Raw genomic sequence first — 24,983 nt, 5'->3', positions numbered from 1 at the left:
TGGTACTGACCCAAAGGTTAACTCACAAACAGGTTTGTGGGGAATGGAGAGGTGGGAAACTGGAAAATTGGGTTCTGTTCCTCACCTCACTCCATATTCCTGCTGTCTGATGATATTCCCATCATCTCCATGGCTGAGCATGGCATGGACATGGAATACTTCCATTGCTCCCTAAGGAAAAGATGGCTTGGACTGATGTCAGCCACTTCAGTTATAAATTTCTAAATCCTGAAAGGAGCAGCCTCAGTGCTGCTGGAAGAGCATCCATGGATTCTGAGCCCTCAGGAATTGTTTGTGACAATGGCAGCTGGAAAATAAAGCAGCAGCTCTAAATAATGGTTGGGAATAAACAGAAAGGGGAAAGCAGAAATCCTGGAGGCTTTGGGGTCCTGCTCTCTGCTGGGAGAATTAGGGAAAACATGGAGAGGTTGTGGCTGCCTCATCCCTGGAAATGTTCCAGGCCAGACTTGGAGCACTCTGGGATAGTGGAAGGTGTCCCTGCCATCTTCAAGGTCCCTTCCAACCCAAATCTTCTGTGATTCCATAAGCTATTGATGATGGGATCTGGGCAGTCATTTTGGTCCTGTGACCTTGCTTAAAGGATTTTTGGGAGTATGACCCCAACTGTAAGGTTGTTTCATGTGGATTCTTTTGCTTCTTTTTTTTGCTAAGGTTGGGATTAAATGTGTGAGAGGGTATTTTGTGTTCAGACTCAGGTGTTTATCAGTTCTTGTCTCTGTCACAGCCTCACAAACCCTGAGTTCTGCAGCACTTCACTCCAACAAACTCAAAATGGAGCCCATCTCTCTCTCTGCAAGGCCTTTTAAGGATCAACTGTCCAATTAAGAAATGGCACCTCAATTATTTTCACTTTTAACTCAATACCCAACCACCCGTGCCCACAATGGGACTTTTTTATCCAATTGCACAAAACCACCCAAACCCATGGAGAAGGAGGAGAAGGAGAAGGAGCAGCCTCCACCCTAAAACCTCCATCTTGCTTTATATCTATTCCTGCATTCTAAACCCTTCAACTCTGAGTTTCCACCCTGTGCTATCACACACTTCCATTCCAACTCCACACCTGTAATCTCAGTTTTATTATTGAGTTTTGGAAGCTTCTCCACGGCCTCAGGTCAGTGCAGTGTTCTCCTGGGGGTCGGTGCCTGGCAGCACAGAAAGTTTAAAATTCTCAGCAGCCAGGCTTCCAACAGTTTCAAACCCTTTCTGTCCCTTCCCTGGTGAGCAGGAGGTGACCCCAGCTTCCCTCTGTGGCTGAAGTCCCTGATGACAATCTGCTGCTGTGTCAATGACTGCCACGTGCAGAACGTCTCCATCTTCACCCTCCTGGAGGTGATCAACCACTCCCAGTCCCTGGCTCTGGTGATTGAGGACAGGATGAAGAGGTACAAAGTGTCTGGCCACAACCCCTTCCTTGGCAAGCTGCAGATGGTCACCCTTCCTCCCATTGCTCCTGCAGTCCTGAAGATGATCTCAGAAAAAACAGATTTCTACCAGGTGTCCATTTTCTTTTCCTTCTTTAACTGCCCAGCTACACTGACCATGTAATTCATAAAATCCTGGGATTCTGAGGCAATTTGGGAATGCCTTCTGTAATAGGAAGCCAGGGAGGAAATGGCTGTTATTATTAATATAATTATGAATATATTTATATTTAGTTGTTTCCCCTTTTTCCCTAGAGAGTTGCCTGTGTGCTCTGGAATCAGCTGAACAAGGAGACTCGGGAGCACCACATTGCCTGTGTGGAATTGTTCTACAGGCTTCACTGCCTGGCTCCCTCAGCAAATATCTGTGAGGACATCATCTGCCAGGCCCTTCTGGATCGGGATAAAGTAAGTCCTGCATGCACTGTGGCCCCCCCAGCACTGTGGAATTGTTCCAGTGCTTCCCAAATTTCCTGCTGTTCCCTTCTCCATGTGTTCACTCCCGTGGTTGCTGTGCTTTCCAAGAGTCTGACAGGCTGTCTATACTTTTAAAATTCCCTGAGATTTGTTCAGCATGGGATTAGTGCTGGACCTAATCCCTGGATACAAAATCTATCACTTGATATTAGCTGGAGTTTTTAGTTCAAGCCCAAATCCTGTAGTTTTGTCAGGATTTCCCACTGCCCCAGCTCTACCAATATCTGTAAAATCACTTTATTTTTTGTAGTATTTGGTCTCACAATAAACTGTCTTTTAAGTGAGCCAGTTAAGAATTATTGTCCTTCCCTAAAATCATGAAAGTGCAGTTCTTTAACAGCTGACAGAACATTTTGCACAATAAAACTTTAACCAGTCTTTGCTATTGTTTTCCTATCCTTGCAATTTTGCAACATAAAAATTTGCAAACCTTTTTAAAGCTTTCCACCAATAACCACTGCCTGGATACCATTGTATTCCCATTTCCAACTTGGAAACCTTCCTAAATTTCCCTTTTTTCCTTACCAAGGGGACAAGGCTGGAAGCTCTCTTCAGATTCTCTGTCATGTGGCACCTGACCAGAGAGATCCAAGGCAGCAGAGTGACTTCCCACAATCGCTCCTTTGATAGGTATTTCCACTTCTGTTTGCATTTTTTTATATTTAATTACATCATGCTTTATTCTCTTTTCTGAGGTGGGGAGGAGTTCTCTGCAGGGAGAATAAAAAAATGAACAGAAAAAACAATTTTCACTTCCTTGGAGTTTATCTTTGCAGGGCATTCTGTGCATGCTGTGGTGGTGTTTTTTTTTTTGGGTGAAGGAAGTTGCTATAAAAATAGAAAGAGCTTCATAAAGGAGGAGTAGCCTTTCTGGAGAGTGGATTTATTTTTTTTTTATCTTGGACTGAATTAAATATGCCTTCCAAAGAAAATAACACCAGCTCCTTATAAAAATAAAAATCTTAGTTTAGTTTTGCTTCCTATGGGATAAAATTAAATAAAAGCAAATAAATATGGGAAAGAACTTTAAAAAGTGGGAGGATTTGTGTAGCCTTGCTTGTACAATTCCTGAATTCAATCCAGGGAAAGCTGCTTGGCCAAAGCTGTTGGGAGCAGACCTGAGCCATTGGCTGGTGCTTCCTTGAGCAGGCTCTGGGTGTGTTCCCTGCCAGGATTTTGTTGCTTGATTTAACTTTTTTTAGGGATTTCAGCTGTCCTTGGTGCTGGTGATGCCTTGGAGTGGCTCCCTAGAACAGAGGCTAGACAAGATTAAGAGAATAAGAGCAGCAGGTATTTATTAAAGGCTCCACAGACACACCTGGGGCACTCAGAAGCCTCCCAGAGGCCTCACCCAAGCTGGACAATGGTCACGAGTGTTTCACACAATTACAAATTTGGTCCATTTACCTATCAGGGGTTAATTGTCCAATTACAGCTTCAGGTAATGAAGTCATTTACACCCAGTTTGCTCTCTCCCAATTCACTTTTGTTTATCCTTTTCAGGGCCTGAGGCTGTAGGGTGTCCTTGGATTTCAGGCCTAGAGGGATTGTTCTGTCTGACCAAAATGTGAAGACAGTGATGCCTTGAGAGGGGACCTGGAACAGAGGCCAGGCAGTGCTAAAGGAATAAAGCAGGGATTTATTAAATAGCCCTTAAAGGATATACCTTGAGCAGTACAAGAGCCTGGCAGTGGCTACACCCAAGATGGACTCTGGGTCACGGGTTTTCACACTTTTACAGGTTTTGGTCCATTTCCATATTGGGGTTAATTGTCCAATTCCAGCTCCAGGCTGTGAAGTCCCATCCTCCCAGGTTGCCCTCCTCAATTTGCTGTTGTTTGTGCTTTTTGGGCCTGGAAAAGGATTTTTGTGTCACTGAGCTGTGAGGAGACCTTGCTAACACTTCACATGAAGTTCAGAGTCACACACTAACGCAGTGCAGAACCTGGAAAATAAGACAGCTAAAACTTAAGGTATCAACAGTAACTAACACTTCATACGGAGTATAGAGTTACACACTAACGTGTGAGAAATGGATTTGTAAGAATCCTTTGTAAGATTTGTAAGAATGGATTTGTAAGAATGGATTCATAAGAATCCATTGCAAGATATGTAAGAATGGATTTGTAAGAATGGATTCATAAGAATCCATTGCAAGATTTGTAAGAATGGATTTGTAAGAATGGATTCATAAGAATCCATTGCAAGATTTGTAAGAATCCGTTGTAAGATTTGTAAGAATGGATTTGTAAGAATCCGTTGTAAGGTTTGTAAGAATGGATTTGTAAGAATGGATTTGTAAGAATCCATTGCAAGATTTGTAAGAACAGATTTGTAAGAATCTATTGTGAGATTTGTAAGAATGGATTCATAAGAATCCATTGCAAGATTTGTAAGAATCCGTTGTAAGGTTTGTAAGAATAGATTTGTAAGAATCCATTGCAAGATTCGTAAGAATAAATTTGTAAGAATAGATTTGTAAGAATAGATTTGTAAGAATCCATTGCAAGATTTGTAAGAACAGATTTGTAAGAATCTATTGTGAGATTTGTTAGAATGGATTCATAAGAATCCATTGCAAGATTTGTAAGAATCCGTTGTAAGATTTGTAAGAATGGATTTGTAAGAATGGATTTGTAGGAATCCATTGCAAGATTTGTAAGAATAGATTTGTAAGAATAGATTTGTAAGAATCCATTGCAAGATTTGTAAGAACAGATTTGTAAGAATCCATTGCAAGATTTGTAAGAACAGATTTGTAAGAATGGATTTGTAAGAATCTATTGTGAGATTTGTAAGAACGGATTTATGAGAACGGATTTGTAATAATGGATTTGTAAGAATCCATTGAAAGATTTGTAAGAATACGTTGTAAGATTTGTAAGAATGGATTTGTAAGAATCCATTGCAAGATTTGTAAGAATAGATTTGTAAGAATCTGTTGCAAGATTTGTAAGAATGGATTTGTAAGAATGGATTTGTGAGAATGGATTTGTAAGAATCCATTGCAAGATTTGTAAGAATCCATTCTAAGATTTGTAAGAATGGATTTGTAAGAATCCATTGCAAGATTTGTAAGAACAGATTTGTAAGAGTAGATTTGTAAGAATTCGTTGCAAGATTTGTAAGAATCCGTTGTAAGATTTGTAAGAACAGATTTGTAAGCATCTATTGTGAGATTTGTAAGAACGGATTTATAAGAATAGATTTGTAAGAATCCATTGCAAGATTTGTAAGAATCCATTGTAAGATTTGTAAGAATGAGTGAGTAAGAATCCATTGCAAGAATTTTAAGAATCCATTGTGGGATTTGTAAGAATGGGTTTGTAAGAATCCGTTGTAAGATTTGGAAGAATTCATTTGTAAGAATGCGTTTGTAAGAATGGATTTGTGAGAATCCATGCATTAACGTGAGAAACGAGCAATGCATTTCTCAACTCAAGGCAGCGCAGGATGAGGAACCAGACAACTGCAGCGTGTCCCGTGTGCCCGCAGGTCTCTCTTCGTGGTGCTGGACAGCCTGACCTGCTCGGATGGGGCCATCGGCGCGGCGGCGCAGGGCTGGCTGCTGCGGGCGCTGTCCCTCTGCGACGTGGCACGGATCCTGGAGCCCGTGCTGCTGCTGCTGCTGCACCCCCGCACCCAGCGCACCTCGCTCAGCTGCATCGCCCACGGCACCTCCCCAGGTGGGCACCCCGGGGCATGCCCAGGGACAGTGCTGCCCTTGGGTCACCACAACCCCGGAGCTCCAGGCTGGCAGAGGCGCTGGAGAGCTGGAAAAGGCCCTGGGGGTGCTGTGCCAGGGGCTGGGCACGAGCCCAGGGGTGCCCAAGTGGGCAAGAGGCCGCTGGCAGCTGGGCTGGATGAGGAATTGTGTGTCCAGCAGGAGCAGGGCAGGGATTGTCCCTCTGGGCTGGCTCGGAGAGGCCCCTCCAGGGCTGTGCCCAGTTCTGGTCCTGCAGGAGAGACCTGGAGGGGCTGGAGCGTGTCCAGGGCAGGGAACGGAGCTGGGAAGGGACTGGAGAATTCCTGAGGGAGCTGGGAAGGGAATGGAGAGTTCCTGAGGGAGCTGGGAAGGGGCTGAGCCTGGAAAAAGGAGGCTCAGGGGTGTAGCAATAAAAGGGAGAAGCCAGCAGCTCTGCAGGAGCTGTGGTTTCATCTCTGGTGTCAGGATTTGCCCTCCTGCAGCTCAGGTGGGTGTGGGCCTAAGGATGTCACTGCTCTCACTGCTTCAGGAAACCAAAATAGCAACAGGAAAACCTAATTTCACCTCAAACTAGCCAGGAAATTGTGCCACTCATGTTTGGATGTGAAATTTTGTTGAGCAAATGAGGCTTTCATCATATCTTCAAGCTCAACTATTGCAAAGAATATATTCTCAAGGTGGAGTCAGCCAGAAAAGGGCACTCAGAACCCATGGCTGGTTCAGATTTGTCTCCTGTGCCCAGTTCTGGTCCTGCAGGAGAGACCTGGAGGGGCTGGAGTGTGTCCAGGGCAGGGAACGGAGCTGGGAAAGGGCTGGAGAGTTCCTGAGGGAGCTGGGAAGGGAATGGAGAGTTCCTGAGGGAGCTGGGAAGGGGCTGGAGAGTTCCTGAGGGAGCTGGGAAGGGAATGGAGAGTTCCTGAGGGAGCTGGGAAGGGGCTGGAGAATTCCTGAGGGAGCTGGGAAGGGGCTGGAGAGTTCCTGAGGGAGCTGGGAAGGGGCTGGAGAATCCCTGAGGGAGCTGGGAAGGGAATGGAGAGTTCCTGAGGGAGCTGGGAAGGGGCTGGAGAGTTCCTGAGGGAGCTGGGAAGGAAATGGAGAGTTCCTGAGGGAGCTGGGAAGGGGCTGGAGAGTTCCTGAGGGAGCTGGGAAGGGGCTGGAGAGTTCCTGAGGGAGCTGGGAAGGGGCTGGAGAGTTCCTGAGGGAGCTGGGAAGGGGCTGAGCTGGAGCAAAGGAGGCTCAGGGGACCCTGTGACTCTGCACAGCTCCTGCCAGGAGGGGACAGCCAGGGGGTCGGGCTCTGCTACTGTGTCCCAAGGACAGGTGGAGAAGGAACAGCCTCAAATTGCACCAGGGCAGGCTCAGGGAGGATATTAGGGAAAATTTCTTCATGGGAAAGGTGGTAAAATATTGGAAGGGGCTGCCCAGGACAGTGACGGGGTCACCTTCCCTGGAAGTGTTGAAAACTGTGTGGACGTGGCACCAGGGGGGGTGGTGCTGGGTGATGGCTGCACTCTGGTCTTGGAGGTCTTCTCCAACTTTAACAATTCTGGGATTTGACCCAAATATCCAAGTTGTTTTTGCTGGAGTAGAACAGGAAGTGGAGAAGCCTCTGGGAGTTTTATATACAGGAAGTTCCTGTCCCCTGTCCCGTGCCTGTTACCAGGGTGTGCTTTCAGCATCATTTTTTGGTCTCAGTTGACAAATAAATGTCACACAATTAAAATATCCACAGGGCTGCTATAGAAACACAGAGCTAATCTATTCCTTCCTTGTTCCACAGCATTTAATCAAGGAAAACATTAGCTCTTTAATTAATTAATTAATTAATCAATCCCTCTGTTGCCATCCTTCTCATTGCCCTCCTGATCTCCACAAATATTTAATGTTCAAAAAGCATTAAAAAAAGACAGTTATCACTCTTGGGATGTCTCAGCCTAAAAGTGCTTTGCGTTTTGATCCTGTTCTTTTTGCAGTAAGTTAGCACTGCTCTTTAACCACTTTAAAAGAGAAATAATTCTTGCCTTAAGTATAATTCTTGTCCATTTTTTAACGCCACTCATCACAGCTAATACTGGACTGGAGCAAAGTAGCTTTATAAACTTTTTTAAAAATTATTTATTGAATATAAAGCATGATGTGCTGACTAAATGACCCTTAAAGGTCCCTTCCAAGCCAGGCTGTGATATAATTTTATGCGTGAAAGAGAAATCAGATTTAAAAAATCTTTCTTTCAGACTATGTTCGTGATTGGCTTTGCAAGAAAAAGGCCCCTCTGAAAGAGTCTGGCATCTCTGAGAGCAATTCTGAGGAAAACCTTCCCTTGAGCCAGTTCACTGCTGTGGACAGGGAAGCAATTTGGGCAGAAGTGGAAAATGATCCGGAGAAAGCAGAGCTAAAAGCTGAGCAGCCCGAAAATGATGGCTCTTCCCAGGACACGGAGGGCGACCAGGACAACAGCGAGCACACCGAGTCTGCAGACACCAGCACGGGCCACGACAGTGACAACAGCTCCTCCCTGTCCCCTTCCCTGGAGCTGCAGGAGGTGAGCAGCGAGGACAAGGAGGGCAGAGAGGCTCCAAACCACGGGAATTCCCTCAGTGCCTCCGAGAGCTCCAGATCCAGCGCGGGGCTCAACCTCGTCAGGGCCGACTCCGAGAGGACTCAGGCCTCGGAGTCTCTGTCCAGCGACGAGGAGCTGGAGCTGGAGCTGCAGGAGATGGCCCACTGCAGGCTGCTGAAGCAGCAGAAGGAGAAGCAGGAGCTGGCACAGGCCCTGTTCAAGCACACGCTGCTGTACTTGCAGCCCTACGACTCCAGGCGGGTGCTCTACGCCTTCTCCGTGCTGGAGGCCGTGCTCAAAACCAACCCCAAGGAGTTCATCGAGGCTGTGGCCACCACCAGCGTGGACACCAGCTCCACAGCACACCTGAACCTCATCTACAACCTCCTGGCTCGCCACCAGGAAGCTCTGGTAGGGCAGAGCTTTTATGGGAAGCTGCAGCCTCAGTCCCCCACGGCGTGTCCCCACTCCCTGCTGATCGAGCTGCTCACCTCGCTGTGCCTGCGCTTCCTGCGCTCCTACTACCCCTGCTGCCTGCAGCTCAGCCACAGGGACCTGCTGGGCAACAGGGACGTGCAGGTGAAGAGCGTGGAGGTGCTCATCAGGATGATGGCCCAGCTGGCCACCACGGCCAAGGCGGCCGAGCCCAGGAACGTGGAGTGGATCCGTGACCTGCTGGGAAGGTGCCGGGTGCAGGAGCTGGTGCTGCTCTCGCTCTCGGCCTCCATGTACGTCAGCCACAGGCGCTACCGGCTCCTCGTGGCGGATGGCGCCCACCAGGAGCGAGAGCTCTTCGAGGAGAGCCTGATCAACTTTGGCCACGATCAGATCTGGAGCGAGCACCCGCTCCAGATTGAGCTGCTGAAGCTGCTGCAGGTGTTGATTGTCCTGGAGCACCACCTTGGCCAGAGGCCTGAGGAGCAGGAGAACCAGCCAGACCTCTCCAGGGAGTGGCAGCAGGCTCTGAACTTCCAGGAGGCCATTGGGGTCATGCAGTACGTGTACCCACACCCCATCACTTCCCAGGGCTTGTTTGTCTCTGCCGTGGTCAGGGGGCTCCAGCCCGAGTATGGCCATGGGATGCACCCCACGTGGGTGGGCCTGGTCACCAGCTCCCTGCCCTACTTTGGGAAGTCCCTAGGCTGGACCGTGGCCCCATTCGTGGTGCAGATCTGTAAAAACCTGGATGAGCTTGTCAAGCAGTATGAAAATGAAGCTGTGAAGACTTCTGCCAAAACATCTGCCAGGTAAGAGTCACCTGCTGGGGGATTTGTTATCCCAAAAATTCCCCTTTCCACAGAGCTGGGAGTGTGTAGGAACTCCCTGGCTCAGCACCGTGGCTCCCAGAGTTTGATCCTTAATTCCTGCTGCACCTGGAGTGAGCTGGAGACAGGATTAGTGCAGCAGCTGGAGGGAGAGAGGAGAGAGGAGCAGCAGCTCTGATATTTCCTGGCTCCCTCTGCCACCTATCCAAATATAAAAGCTCCCAGTTTTATGGATCCATTCACTTTGATATTCCTGATTTGATATTCCTAATATTCCCTCCAATTTTAGCTATGGAATAGAAACAGGAACTTTCAGTCAAGGAGATACCACTTGGCTTATTAACATGTCTGGGTTTTTTTCCCCCTCCCAAAGCTTCACTTCTAAAAGAGAAAATGTGACTCCTGACTACCCCCTCACCCTGCTGGAAGGGCTGACAACCATCGGGCACTTCTGCCTTCTGGATCATCCCCACCCAACAAAAAAGGTACATGGGAACCCCCTGACAGCAGAGTCACATCCCCTTTACTTCCAGGTGAATGTAAACAGGGAATTGTACAAGAAAATTACCTTAGAGAGGCCTCAGAGCACACCCACAGAACTGAACTGACTCAGAGTGAAGGGACTGAGGCTTAATTTTTCTGTATTTGAAACCTGCAAAGTGAATTTTAAGTCATTATTCATGAAGATCTTGGTGATGCAAATATCAGTCCTCTGTCCTTAACCAACTGGTTTATTTTCATTTGAGTTGATAATGTTTTGATGAGTTCCCTACAATTTTTAGGCTCTTGTGCATAAGAAATAATTTTTAACATTGGCATGTGGATTTTTTTTTCCCAGTCATCCTGTTCAGCTGAACCTGCCAACCTGAGGAATGCCAGGAATGCCATCCTGGAGGAGCTTCCCCGAATTATGAACACCATGAGCCTCCTCTGGAGTGTCATAAAAAGGGAAGATTCCCAAAAAAGACCAACTGACTTCTTTGGGACAACTAAAGGCTCCTCTTCAGTCTACTTTAAAGCAACCAAAGTAGGAGCTCTTTTAAAATGCTGATTTTTTTAATCTACTTATCCTCCCCAGTGCATTTGACATGGAGTTCATTTATTGTTGTTTATTTTCTGTATATCCTGGAAAAGAAATCATATTTTATAAACCAGGAGTTGGTCTTGGCCTTACATTGATAATTATTTTCCTCCCTTTACAGACATTAAGAACAAAAATATTGGACTTCCTGAATCCCTTGACTGCACACCTTGGAATCCAGCTGATGGCAGCAGTGGCAGCAGTGTGGAACAGCAAGAAACCTCACAGGAGTCACAGTAAAACCAAGGTGAAGCTAAAGAAAAGCATCCTTTTATTTCCTATATAAAGGCAAATGGTACATTTATATGGTCAGTTCTCAACCCTTTTGTAGAGTCTTTGGGGTTTTTCAAATAGGACTGAAAAATCTGAAATCTTTTTAGTTATAAAATGCATCAGGACTACAATTAAACCTCAATAAATAATCACATTGTGGGCTTAAATCTGAGTAAAAGCCTATTTTTATTCAATACTGGCTTGCAATTGGCCAATTATATTTTAAAGTCCATGAATCAGCTCAATTTCCAGAGAAAATGAGAGTGGAATCATTATTTATTCTGGGGAGAACCTTTTCCTTTGCTGCTTTCATGGGGGCAGAATCCAGTTGTTTTCATAAGGTGCTGGGAGAAAATCAAGGGCTGTGTTTGATGATCCTGTGTAATTCACATTTCATTTTGAGGGCTGTGTCTTTGTAATTCACATTTCATTTTGAGGGCTGTGTCTTTGTAATTCACATTTCATTTTGAGGGCTGTGTCTTTTGTAATTCACATTTCATTTTGAGGGCTGTGTCTTTTGTAATTCACATTTCATTTTGAGGGCTGTGTCTTTTGTAATTCACATTTCATTTTGAAGGATGTGTGGTTTTTATTTTGTTTTGTTTTGTTTTGTTTTCTCTTGTCAGATTCTCCCAGTGGCCAGCACATCCCAGCTCATTCTCGTGGATTTAATTTGTGCCCTGAGCACATTGAAAATTGACACCATATTGTACCTGGTGAAAGAGGTGGTCAAGAAACCAGCACAGATCAAGGGGGAAGAGGTATTATTTGTTCTAAATTTTTTAAACAGCACTTTTACAAAACCAAATCCACCAAGCATTGAGCATTTTTCTAATAGTACACAAACAACATTTTTTTAAAAAAAATCCTTTAATCCTAATAAAAAACCTGAAAACAAAACAAATCAAAAATCCATTTCCACTAATAACCTAAGCAAAAAGTATACTTACAAATGCCAACAAAGAACATAAACTCATATCAAACACAAAAACATGTTAAAAACTCTAAAAATAAAAAAGTAAGCACACAAACATAAGGTACACAAAAACTACAACTAATAACTGACACCTTTTACTTCACATGCAAAAACTATAAACATAAAATTAAATCTAATATCATATTTATATATTTTCATTTTATTTACCCTCAGCAATACAGTTTTACCCATTAATCAACCAAAAATCCGATATTTAAATAACCTTAACCAACACATCAATCTTAAATACCATATGTTTAACCCTCATTCAAACCCTAAAAACACATTTTAAACTTGTTTAATCAATTTACCAATAAATACTTAACCAATACCAAAACCCATTCCTCCACATCTTTCACAATTCATTATAAATCCCACTAATAAATAGAGTAAACCAAATTCCTTCCATCCTTTAAACACCAAAACCTAAAAATCCTTAGTTCTATCAAAATAAATTTTTACATCAAATTCAACATTTTTATACTTAAAATATAATTATGTAATATAAGATATGTAAAATAAATACAAAAAATAAAATATAAAATAAAATTGTAATAATATAAAGGGATAAAATATAAATATATAAATATTTTAAATATAAATTTTATATCATTAATATAATATAATATAATATAATATAATATAATACACAATACAATACACAATACAATACAATATTATATATAATATCATACAATATATTATATTATATTATATTATATTATATTATATTATATTATATTATATTATATTATATTATATTATGTTACATTATATTATATTACATTATGTTACATCACGTTGTATTATATTACATTATAATTATATTACATTATATTTATAAAATATATAATGTAAAACAAAACCAAAATTTCAAGCAGGAAGATAAGTCAGTTTTCTTCATGTATTCCAGCCTGGCTGTTTTTCAATGTGTCTTTGAAGCACTGTTAGAAGGATTTACTTTTAAATGTGGAATTATCCTTTGCTCCTGAATAAATTTTGGTATCCAGATTGTGTTTGATCCACAATAATAGATTCTTTAAAATATATCAGGCAGATGGTGATGGGACAAGGGGAATGGCCTCCCCTCCCTCACAGGGAACAATTTTTTTCCCAATATCTGAAACAAAACAACCCAAACCTTCCAACCAAAGCAGAGATGATGAAATGGGATAAAAGCTCTGATCTGGAATTCTCTGTGGCTGCACTCACAGAGTTGGATCACTCACTGCATCCATGTACAAGCAAAAGATGTTTAGGACAGAAAATACTGAAATAAGATTTGCTGCTGGGCAAGGTTTTAGGAAAAAACCCTTCTTGGGAAAGGTAAGTCCTTTCCTTGAGCCACCAGAGCATTGCAGCAGGGAAATAAATCAGTTTTCTCTTCAAGTCACAGACAATCCAAAAGCAAAATTGCAAGTCAAGGGCACTGCAGGCTTTGCTCAATGGGCAAACACAAACAGATGTGTTGGAGTTCTGGCTGCTGAGAATTTGGGACTTTCTGTGCTGCCAGCACTGACCCCCAGGAGAACACTGCACTGACCTGAAGCCGTGGAGAAGCTTCCAAAATTCAATAATAAAACTGAGATTACAGGTGTGGAGTTGGAATGGAAGTGTGTGATAGCACAGGGTGGAAACTCAGAGTTGAAGGTTTAGAATGCAGGAATAGATATAAAGCAAGATGGAGGTTTTGGGGTGGAGGCTGCTCCTTCTCCTTCACCTCCTTCTCCATGGGTTTGGGTGGTTTTGTGCAATTGGATAAAAAAGTCCCATTGCGGGCACGGGTGGTTGGGTATTGGGTTAAAAGTGAAAATAATTGAGGTGTCATTTCTTAATTGGAGAGTTTATCCTTAAAAGGCCTTGCAGAGAAAGATAGTTTGCCATTTTGTACCTTTTCAGTGAAATACTGCAGAACTCACTGCTGTCAGACTGTAACATAAATAAGAAAAATAAACATCTAATCCTAAATGCTAAATACCATCTCCAGTACCTTCAATCCTGACTCTAACAGAAGTAGAAAAAGAAGGAAAAAACCAGCACATAATGGTGTTTTGTGTGAGGAATAAAATATTGATTAGTTTTGTTTTGTAAGATTGTATAGAAATATAATGATATAAGATAACTATATAAGTTGATATTATTAATAATATTTGGTTATGAGTGTGAGGAAATATGAGAGTAAAACAATGTATTTAGTGAAGAAGAAATTGGTAATAATTAATAATTAATTAGATAATATATATAATTAATAATATGTATGAAATTATATTATTAGAAATTACTATAATCAAAAGGTTTTAAAATGAGATTTTGGGAATAAGTCTTTCCCTGGCAGGGTGGGCAGGGCTGGGATGGAATTCCCAGATCAGCTGGGGCTGCCCCTGGATCCCTGGCAGTGCCCAAGGCCAGCTTGGATTTTCTTTTTCCTTCTGATGGCAAGTAAATGTGCAAATAAGTGTACCCCAATAAGTGTGGGTTTGCTTTTCTTTTTCAGAAATCCTCTCTCGTGGACATCCCAGTGCTGCAGTTCAGTTATGCTTTCATTCAGAGGTAACTGACTCCTTCTGAAAGAGAATTTTCTGTTTGAGTGCAGTGAGGGAACAGCCAGTATTGCCTTTTTGCTTTCCTTTGATCTCCATGTCCCAGAACACTTCTCTGCAGGAAATGTGTTGTCCCTTGGCTGTTGACACACGGACACAGAGTGCCAGGGCTGTGACACACTCAAGAAGGGCAGGACTGATCCTAAAGCTTTTAGGCCACCAAGTTCCTTTTGTTTGGTTGGTTTTTGTTCTTTCCTTAACTCAACCTTCACTCAGGTGTGCTTTGGTTTTATTTTTTTTGGCAGACTCCCTGTCCCAGCCCTGCAGGAGAACTTCCAGCCCTTGTTAGGGCTCCTCAGGGAGTCTGTGCAGCTGAACTTGGCTCCTCCTGGCCACTTCCTTCTCCTCAGGTACCGTGGGGGAGAGCAGAGGTTTCCCTGAGGTTTTGCTCTGTGCCATTCCTAACTGAGGGTGCTCTGATCTCCCCACAGCACCCTGAATGACTTTGTGACAAGGACACCCACCCTGGAAAACAAAAAGGACCAGAAAGACCTGCAGGTACAGAGGGTTCCAATTCACCTTTTTGGTCCTAAACCTGGCACTGTTCATCTAAGGACAAGTGGACATGACCTGATCTGTGCTTTGGGTCTGAATTCCTGTGCTTTTGGGAATACCTGGATGTGCATCCACCCATTTTGGCTGAGGCCTGGTGAACAGAAGAGACTCAAACATGAGAGACAAACAGAATTTTGCCCTAAATGCTTGAAATCTTTTCAAAGCTGGTTTTTTTCTGTGCACTATTATGATTTTTCTCAGAACTGAGCTGGTAGCACAAGCTGGATGTCACAAGTTCACATCCTGTGTGTGGATATTGAAACCTCCAATCTGTCTAGGAAAATTAATTAATCCTTGGAGCTCCCAGCTGGGCTTGGCAATGGGAATGACTCTGAGCTCAGCTGTGTAAAGAAAGGAGCAGAGCAGGATCCTCCCCCTGTACTGCCTTGTTCCACCAGCACAGTTTGTACACTGCTTACCTGAGAGGTTTTGGGTTGTGGTTTGGGTTTCATGTGCCAACAGGGAAATTCAATCTCCCCTTCTGCTTCAAAGTCTTGCCAGCAAAATGACAGAAAATGTCATTTTACAGCCTCTGCCTTGCTTTGGCTGGCTGGGATTTGGTTTCATTGCAGCTCCTCATTTCTCTGGGAATTAAACAAACTAATTAAATATCTGATGCCACTTTGGTTACGTTACAGGAGGTGACCCAGAAGATCCTGGAGGCTGTGGGGACCATTGCTGGTTCTTCCCTGGAACAGACCAGTTGGCTGAGCAGGAACTTGGAAGTGAAAGCTCAGCCTCAGATTTTACCAGATGAATTCAACGTGGAGGATGCAAATGGTAACGTGGCTTTCCCTGACTCCTGCTGCTCCCTGTCCTCTGCTGCAGGCAGTGAAGAGCATGAGGGGTTTGATGACGTGTGGTTTGCATGATTTTATATTTCAGTGTAACACCAATTTGCACATAAATGTTCTGTTTGGGCAGCAGATTAGGAAACAGCAACATTTAAACCTGTCTGAAGAGAAAACTCCATTATTTTGCCTCTTTTAGATACATCAGTGGCACCATCTTCAATGGTTTCTGCCTCTGCTCCTTCAATCTACAGTGTCCAAGCCCTTTCTCTCCTGGCAGAGGTCAGTGGGGCCCTCTCATCTGTGGGGTTTTTAAGCTGAGGACCTTATCACTCCCCACAGCTCCTGGAAGGTGCCTGTGCCCAGCTGGGGCTGGGCTCTTTCTCCAGGAGCTGACAGAGCCAGAGGTCACAGCCTCGAGCTGCACCCAGGGAAATACAGGTTGGAAATTAGGAAAGTTTTTTACAGAAATGGTGATAAAGTTTTGGAGTGGCTGCCCGGGGAGGTGGTGGAGTCACCACCCCTGGGTGTGTTTAACAAAGCCTGGATGTGGCACTGGGTGCCAGGGCTGAGTTGAGGTGCTGGGGCTGGGTTGGATTTTATGTTCTTGAAGGTCTCTTCCGACCCAGTGATCCTGTGAGTTCTGTGAGGAGGATTTTCCTAATGGATTAAACAGGAGTGCCCATCCTTTCGGGGCTATTCCATTGCACAAAGTGCCAGGCTGGAGCAGGGCAGCAGTGCCAGCTGTGGGTGACAAGAGCTGTGCTGTGCCCTGGCAGGTGCTGGCCTCCCTGCTGGACGTGGTGTACCGCAGCGATGAGAAGGACAAGGCCGTGCCCCTCATCTCCCGCCTGCTCTACTTCGTGTTCCCCTACCTGCGCAACCACAGGCCAGTCTCCCTCTGCCCCTGCCACTCTCCCTGCCTCATCTTTCTGTTTTCCCTTCTTTCTCCATTCTCTGTTCCCATCCTATTGAGTTTGAGCTGGCTTTCAGCACTGTGTGCCCCAGGAGCTGAACCCGTTGTTGTTAGAGCTGGGATTCCCTCACCTGGGATTTTGGGTTTTGCTCAGATCTTCCCTTTCTGTGCCTGTCAGGGAATGGTGATGGGGCAGCAGAGCATGGGCAGGTCCCAGGATCCTCCAGGAAGCAGGAAAAGCATCATCTCTCCCTATCCCCTTCCTAGGTTTTCTCACAGATGTGGGAGAGATGGATGAGATCTAATGGGGACACAGGGCATGGAACCATGGAATGGTTTGGGTGGGAAGGGACCTTCAAACCCACCCAGTGCCACCCCTGCCATGGCAAGGACAATTCCATGCCCCAGGGTGCTCCAACCTGGCCTTGGGCACTGCCAGGGATCCAGGGGCAGCCCCAGCTGCTCTGGGAATTCCATCCCAGCCCCTGCCCATCCTCCCAGGGAACAATTCCTTCCTAAAGATCTCATTCAAACCAACCCTTTTGTGAGTTGGAATCTAATTCTGAACTTTAAAAAAAGCCCATATTGATCATTTCTGTCCTCTCCCCCAGTGCCTACAACATTCCCAGTTTCCGTGCTGGTGCTCAGCTGCTCAGCTCCCTGAGTGGATACGCCTACACCAAGAGAGCCTGGAAAAAAGAAGTGCTGGAATTGTACATGGATCCATCTTTCTTCCAGATGGACACTTCCTGCACTCAGTAAGACATGGAATTGCAGCACTCCAAGCTTGTATTCTGAATTTACAAGGAAAGGCTTTAAAGGAGAAGAGTAACACTGGGAAGAAAATTCCATTTAGTGCTTTCTTATGGAATGGGATAATGTTAAAAATGGGTCTCAGCACTAACTCTGCTCCAGACAAGAGTCTGCACACAAATCCTGCCTGGAAATTGTTTCCTGTATTTGACCCAAATAATTTCTGAGGTGAGTCCACACCACAGCTTTCCCTGGATATCTAATTCCTTCTTTCTCTCCTGCAGCTGGAGATCCATCATTGATCATCTCCTCACACACGAGAAAACCATGTTTAAGGATTTGATGAGTAAGTATCATCTGCTAATCATTTATTTCTACCTCTATTTGAAATCTATTTGCATTTGAGCCATTTTGGGTGCATTTTTATAACACTGATTTATCCATAAATTATAATTGTATACTGACTGTGTATAATTGACCATTTTATTAACTTCATTCCCAGCTAAAGCTTAGTTAAATCTGGATTTTGGTCATTTCCAGAACACACCAGCGGAGGTTTTGCTGCAGAGGTGCTTCTGTTGGGTTCCCACATTCACATTTTGCTCTAATTTTGAGTTGTCCAAGTGTGACCTTTCTGAGGAGGAGACTTTGGCAAGCTCTGCAGGTGTCTGCCATGAGCAGTGCTGCAAACCTTCCACTGCTGTGCTGTGAGCTCTAATTCAGGCTCGAGAGGAGCGTGGAAGAACAAATCCTGGGGGAAAGGGTGGGATGGGACCCCTTAAATTGGCCTCAAGGTGGGATATGACCCCTTAAATTGGCCTCAAGCACCTTTAGACCCTTTTTCACCCTCTCTAAAAGAATAATTGAACGCTTACAACACAAGACAAATTTTATTACGCAAGACGAATTCACGGTGGGTGACCCGGGAGAGTTTTTTTTGTGGAAGATGTCAGGAGGCAGGATTGCTGCCAGCCCCACGGGCAGCAGTTTTTGTGGGTGGATGACTGTGCTGTGTGTTGCAGGCATGCAGAGCAGTGCCCTGAAGCTGTACCCCAGCTCTGAGCAGAAGGCCATGCTGCTGAAGCGCCAGGCGTTCGCTGTCTTCAGCGGGGAGATGGACCAGTACCACCTGTACCTGCCCCTGATCCAAGGTCAGCCCCATCCCTGCCCTTCCCCCAGCTGGAACACAAATCCCTGTGGCCACAGAAGCCTCTGCATCCCTGGCAGTGCCCAATGCCAGCTTGAGATGGGGCTTGGAACAGCCTGGGATAGATGAAGATGTCCCTGCCCATGGACCTGGCTGATCTTTAATGTCCCTCCCAACCCAAACCACTCCATAATATAAATTCTGGAAGAAAGCAAAGTCACATCTTTTCCAACAAATGTTTTGGTGTTTTATTAATTTTTGAATAAAATTTATGAATCTCTGAGTTCCACCAGATAAATTACCTCAGCAAGGAAAGACAGGAATCTTGGTTTCAAAGGCCTTTGGTCTGGAAATGTGATTATTTCATGGCAATCTTCCAGCCACTCTTGACCTGCTGTTGTTCTCCTTAAATGCCACTTTTGATCACATTTTGTGCACCATAAACCCACTCAGGCTTGGTCTGAATTACAATTTAGCTAATACAATGCAAAGAACTCAGCCCAAAACTGATGAGAAAGTAAAAATTGTGTTTTGCCACCTTCCACAAGGTGGAGAGGGACCTTCCACAAGGAGTGACAGCACAAGGGGAATGCCTTAAACTGACAGAGGCAGGGCTGGATGGGATTTTGGGAATTGGGAATTGTTCCCTGGCAGGGTGGGCAGGGCTGGGATGGAATTCCCAGATTCCCCTGGATCCCTGGCAGTGCCCAAGGCCAGGTTGGACACTGGGGCTGGAGCAGCCTGGCACAGTGGGAGGTGTCCCTGCCATGGCACTGGCTGATCTTTAATGTCCCTTCCAACCCAAACCATTCCATGATTCCACACTTTAATTCCCAAAACCAACACAAATTCAAGAAAATGCTGCTTTTATTTTGCTTTTTCCTTTTTTTTATGCCTCCTCCAGAACGCCTGACTGAGAACCTCCGTGTGGGCCAGACTTCTCTGGTGGCTGCCCAGATGTTTCTTTTCTTCAGAGTTCTCTTGTTGAGGATTTCCCCTCAACATCTCACCTCGTTGTGGCCAATCATGGTGACAGAACTGGTAAGAAAGAAGTTTTGAACATTTGAAAAAAAATATTACATTTGAAAAAAGCATCTGAACATTTTTTTTTAAAATTACATTTGAAAAATTCAGCCTGTGGTTTTCCCCAGCTTACCTTTTACCTCTTCCCTGCTTGGAAATGTTTCCACAGTTTTACATTAATCTGATAATTTGGAAGGGAAAAGTAAAATTGTCATTAGGGAATTCCTTTGGGATTAATTTTGGTGTTGTTTATGGAACCTCTTGCCTGGATTATTAATTTGTTGCACGTCATAAAGTTTCCTTTTCAATGTAAATCATCACTTTTATTTGGGATTGAATTGTGTGAACATTTCAGCTTCTCAATAATTATTTCTTTAAAGATCCAGACATTTCTACAGCTGGAGGAAGATTTAACTGAGGAAGAGGAACCAGCAAAGTAAGACCTGCAATTTGAGAGACTTCTTTAAAATTAATTAATTTAATTAATTCTCTGAGATAGGGAGGAGAGTTTGAGAGATTTCTTTAAAATTAATTCTCTGGGATAGGGAGGAGACAAAAGGACATTTTGCTATTGCATTTTTATTTTTCTATTGCTGCTAAATCACAATTTAGAATTTTTTTAGCAGGTGGTATGCTTAAAAATATATGTACTAATAATTAGTTGTGTACAAAAATAAACTGCTAAGTCAGCAGTTGAATATTTGAACATGGTGACATTTTTTGGTGTATTTTAGATTATTTTTGTATTAGATTATGTATTTTAGATTTATACTTGCTCCTACAGAGCAAAAACAAAATAAAAATACTTACATGAGAGCCTCCTACAGAATAAAAATAATTATCCCAGAGGTTTTTTGTGTAAATGTGGGCATTCCCCTTGTGCTGACTGAAAAACCTTGGGTGGATTGGAGTTTGAATGGGACTTTTTTAACATTTAAACTCAGGAGCAACAGCAAAACCAGCAAAGGCAAAGGCTCAGGGGATGGCAGCGGGGCTGAGATCCAGCCCAAGGAGCTGGGCCTGTACCTGGCAGCCTGCAAATTCCTGGACACTGCCCTTTCCTTCCCTCCTGACAGGATGCAGCTCTTCCAGATGTGAGTTCCTCTTCTCCCCCTCTTCCCTCATCCTTTAGAAGAATAGTTTCCACCAAGATTTCTTTTTGCCATTCATCAGTTCCTTTTAGGAGTGGTGATATTGAATATATGGTGATAAATGGCATTTGGGAGAAGAATTTAGTCTTGTTGTAGGAGGATTTCCCCATCCTCTGTAGGATTCCTTAACTTGGAAAATTGGGAGAGGAGAAAGGTGGAGATTATTTTCCATCTGCACACACTTGGGAATGTTTTGGAGCTGGTTGTATTTAAATATTGGCAAATTAGTCATGTAATAATTCATTAATAGCAAAGAAGAACATTTATGACAGATTTTTGTAGAAACAACCAGTGCTGCACTAAAGTAGGCATGATCCAAAGAAGGGTTTTCATCTTTTTAAGGAATCAACCCATTTATTCCAGGTACAAATGGGCCTTTGTGCCAGAGGTGGACACAGAATCATCTCCAGTCACCTCTCAGCTGGTGGAAAACCACCAGGAATGCCAACCACACATCGTGAGGATCATGGATCTGCTCAAGATGAAATATGGGGTAAAGAAACTTTTCCTTTTTTTTATTTCTTTTAATCCATTAATTTACTTTTCCAAACACAGGATTTTTAGTTATTGAAGGGATTTTAAGATATTTCCTGTGAGGAAAAGAAGCTGTGGCTGCCCCTGGATTCCTGGCAGTGCCCAATGCCAGCTTGAGATGGGGCTTGGAGCAGCCTGGGGTAGATGAAAATGTCCCATGGCTGATCTTTAATGTCCCTCCCAACCCAAACCACTCCATGATATGAATTCTGGAAGAAAGCAAATTCACATCTTTTCCAACAAATGCTTTGGTTTGTTGTTTTTACATTTTGAATAAAATTTATGAATCTCTGAGTTCCACCAGGTAAGTTACCTCAGCAAGGAAAGACAGGAATCTTGGTTTCAAGGCCTTTGGTCTGGAAATGTGATTATTTCATGGCAATCTTCCAGCCACTCTTGACCTTTTCTTGTTCTCCTTAAATGCCAGTTTTTAAGTTATTCAGGGGATTTTTAGATACTCCCTGTGAGGAAGAGGAGCAGGCCTCTGGATCCCTGGAATGTCCAAGGCCAGGTTGGAGCACCCTAGGACAGTGGAAGAGCTCATGGATGATCTTCAAGATCCTTTCCAACATTTACCTTTAGTACATCCTGTCACCCTGCTCCTTTGGGGAGTTTTAAAGTTCTTCTAAAAGTTTTCTATGCCTGCTGACATTTACATATTTCTATTGAATCTTCTCACACTGCTCATGAAAATAATGGTTGTTTTACATTCTTCTTTGTGGGAGGAGAGAATTGATGGATTTTGGTTTGACCAGCGTGGTTGGAGAGGTGGCAATTTCACCCTCCAATCCACTGGCACTTTTGAAATTCTAAATATAGTGGAGTGTTGGAGGAGAGAATTGAAGGACTGTTGGTTTGACCAGTGTGGTTGGAGGTGACAATTTCACTCTCCAATCCGTTGTCATTTTGAAATTCCATGTATAGTGGAGTTAGAAAATAAATTTTCTCTTTTGGTTCTTTTCTTCCCCTCTTTTACATCTTCCTGCTTGTGTGAGTTATTTTGTGTCATAGTGTGACAACATCCCAGCTTTTTTTTTTCCTTTCAGGACCCAAAGCACCCCGAGGGAGCTGCCAGGAATCCCAAATTCCCCCTGCTGAGCCTGCGCTCCGTGTCCAGCATCACCCAGCTGCTGCCTTTCTTCCAGACTCTGTGCTGGGCATTCACAGCCCGTGGCAGTGACCCCCAAAATTCCCACCCCTCTGCAGCTGCCCCCATGGATTCTCTGGGCAGCAACAGCATCAGGATCCTGCAGCAGCTGGAGGACGGTGTGGAATGTGATTTCCTGGAAAATCTGGAGAGTTGAGCCTCACCTGGGACATTCATGCTGGATCAAACACAGGGAAAGCTTGGCTGAAATTGCTTTTTTCCCCCCAAAGTTTTCAGCTACGTTTTGGGATTTCTCTTCAATTATTCAGGAGCTGGTGGTAAAAAGCAGGAAACTCCAGTTGCTGTGGTGGGATAAAAAGGCAGTTTGGTGGGAATTCCTCAGAGTTCCTGTGGTTTGTCTGTTTTCCACGGGAAGGATTAAAGACATTTTGTACATAGGTGAAGAATATTTTGGACTTGGTGGAAGTAGCAGCTGCCCTGGGACCTCTCCAGTACTTTAAAGTGCTTTTGGAACTGTGTCCTGAAGGAAAATTGAAGGAAAATCCAATATTGCATGTCAGTGTACAATCAGTTTGCAGTGAGTCATTGCCTGAGGTGAAAGCCCCTAATTTGGCCTAAATTGATCAAATTCTAAAGAAATGCCCCAAATTCCTCACAGATGGATTGTCTAAGTCTCAGCATTGTGCAAAGAGCTGCAGCTTTGCCCTGGCTGTAATTTCAGCTCTGTGCTGGAAGAGTATCTTCAGGCTTAGCAATTCCTAATAAATCAAAATGTGCATAAAACACAAACCTGTGCAGGAACACTTTGTCATTAGCATAACTCGAGGGGGTTTTATTTTAATTAATCCATTAAAATATTTAAATTAATATTTTTTAAATTTAAAACTTTCAGTGACTCAGGTGGCTGCAGCTTCTGAAATGCAACTAAATGAAGATAATGCTGTAAAAATAGAAATTGCTTAACTAAAATGAAAATAATATTCTTTTTTTTTCTGTTTTTGTAAGAACATTTTTTGTACAAAAGAATGTATTTGGCTGTTCCTGGATGGTGAGAGAGGTAGAGGGGGATCATCCCAGTGTTCTTCCTAAATTAAAAAAGACATGGGAAAAATTTGGTTGGGAATCAAGGATTTCTTTTTCCCAAACTCCCATAACAAACAAGGGAGGCTTCTCTGCAGTGGGTTTTAGGTACAGATGTATGAGATTTTCATCTTGGGTTTATAAACTAAAATCATGAAACATCCTTTACTCTCACACTGGGACACTGTACAAGGATAGCACCATAACAGGCTTGTGCCAAACTTATTTAAATCCTTTGCATTTTTACAGTGAAGGAAAGTGGTGGACTGAGGTGTGGTCATTAAGAATGTGAATTATTTCTATTAATATAATTTATTGATGTTCTCTAATGCTGTTGGAATGAGCACAAGTGAAAAGTGACCCTCTGAAAGCATAACTTGAATATTGGAGCGGGCCACTGTTCAGATGTTGGTGTTCATTTCCTACCTACCTTCAATAATTTTTATGGATAATCAGAATACTCAGGATGGTTTGGTACTTTTACTTCCAGTTTCCTTTTGGTTGCATTCCATACTTGGATATTTCCCTTAAAATGCTGATAAAGGAGAGTAAGGTTAGATGGGATGTTGCTGTGAGGGCGGGCAGGGGCTGGGATGGAATTCCCAGATTTCCCTGGATCCCTGGCAGTGCCCAAGGCCAGGTTGGACCCTGGGGCTGGAGCAGCCTGGGACAGTGGGAGGTGTCCCTGCCATGGCAGGGGTGGCACTGGGTGGGATTTGAGCTCCCTTCCAACCCAAACCATTCCAGGATTCCATGATTCTATCTGTTAAAAAATCTAAGACAACTTTTTGCCATCAAACTGCTTTCAATGTTACCAGACATTTAAGGGACTTGCAGAATCCTTCCACTTCAGAAGAAAAAGTTCTTTACAATTTAGTATCCAAGCATTCTAATTATAAATAACATGTGAAAAAGGAGGAAAGGGCTTTAACTAGAAGTCCTGTTTGAGTGCTGGAGGGGCACAGTTCCACAGGCCCAAAGGGGAATATTTGATTCCTTTATTCCATAAATTTATTACTTTTCCATGTGGGACTAACTGTGGTTCTCTCCTACTGATAAATCCACTGGGGAGCCACAGCAGGGCTGCCCTGCTCTGAGCAGAACAACCTGGCTGTCCATGAATCTGGAAAGGTTTTTGCCTGGAATTCCAGACATCCTCTCCTGTTACAGGAGAGGAAATTCTTTTGCTTTGCTGTGATTTTGCTTTTCAGTCTAACCAAGCTCAGCTTTGTCTTTAGGACACTTCAGCTCCGACACAGCAGGGCCACAGTGCTCAAAGGGAGACTTGGAAATATTCCACAGGATTTCATTTTCCTGAAAGAAAAAATTAGGAAGTGCAACCAAGGTAAACTGCTGAAGAGCAGCAGAACTTGAAGTGTAGAGCATTAAGTGATGGTTGTGTATCCCATACCATACATGAATGTAATTCTTCTATTAATATTAAATGTTATTTTGCAATGCCTTTTCAAATGCAGTTCTTATTTTTCAACCTCCCTTCACTGCTCGCTCACCAAGTTTAATTTTTATCTGACTCTGAAAAAG

At 43.6% G+C, this 24,983-nt stretch overlaps 1 protein-coding gene across 2 annotated transcripts in view; it reads left to right on the top strand.

The window, feature by feature from the left end:
• The window catches only part of DOP1B (DOP1 leucine zipper like protein B), a 48,554-nt gene extending 25,213 nt beyond the window's left edge, over positions 1–23,341 (top strand). For both annotated transcript variants that reach the window (XM_085560534.1, XM_085560543.1), the window contains 23 exons: positions 1,250–1,518; positions 1,701–1,853; positions 2,452–2,552; positions 5,418–5,608; positions 7,863–9,435; positions 9,827–9,938; positions 10,292–10,480; positions 10,656–10,781; positions 11,434–11,568; positions 14,278–14,333; positions 14,629–14,733; positions 14,815–14,881; positions 15,577–15,718; positions 15,929–16,011; positions 16,509–16,618; positions 17,257–17,403; positions 17,683–17,744; positions 18,421–18,549; positions 19,450–19,586; positions 19,949–20,004; positions 20,513–20,662; positions 21,083–21,212; positions 22,300–23,341. In XM_085560534.1, the coding sequence (XP_085416660.1) occupies positions 1,250–1,518; positions 1,701–1,853; positions 2,452–2,552; positions 5,418–5,608; positions 7,863–9,435; positions 9,827–9,938; positions 10,292–10,480; positions 10,656–10,781; positions 11,434–11,568; positions 14,278–14,333; positions 14,629–14,733; positions 14,815–14,881; positions 15,577–15,718; positions 15,929–16,011; positions 16,509–16,618; positions 17,257–17,403; positions 17,683–17,744; positions 18,421–18,549; positions 19,450–19,586; positions 19,949–20,004; positions 20,513–20,662; positions 21,083–21,212; positions 22,300–22,557 (4,481 nt within the window). In that variant the 3' untranslated portion in view covers positions 22,558–23,341. The remainder of the gene's footprint in view (positions 1–1,249; positions 1,519–1,700; positions 1,854–2,451; positions 2,553–5,417; positions 5,609–7,862; positions 9,436–9,826; positions 9,939–10,291; positions 10,481–10,655; positions 10,782–11,433; positions 11,569–14,277; positions 14,334–14,628; positions 14,734–14,814; positions 14,882–15,576; positions 15,719–15,928; positions 16,012–16,508; positions 16,619–17,256; positions 17,404–17,682; positions 17,745–18,420; positions 18,550–19,449; positions 19,587–19,948; positions 20,005–20,512; positions 20,663–21,082; positions 21,213–22,299) is intronic.
• The last annotated feature ends 1,642 nt before the right edge of the window (positions 23,342–24,983 follow it).

The sequence above is a fragment of the Lonchura striata genome, chromosome 1 (genome assembly GCF_050655825.1).
Source record: "Lonchura striata isolate lonStrDom1 chromosome 1, ASM5065582v1, whole genome shotgun sequence".
In the NCBI taxonomy this organism is placed as follows: Eukaryota; Metazoa; Chordata; class Aves; order Passeriformes; family Estrildidae; genus Lonchura; species Lonchura striata.
Note: the sequence above shows the minus strand (reverse complement) of the source record. Positions and strands in the feature narration are given on the sequence as shown.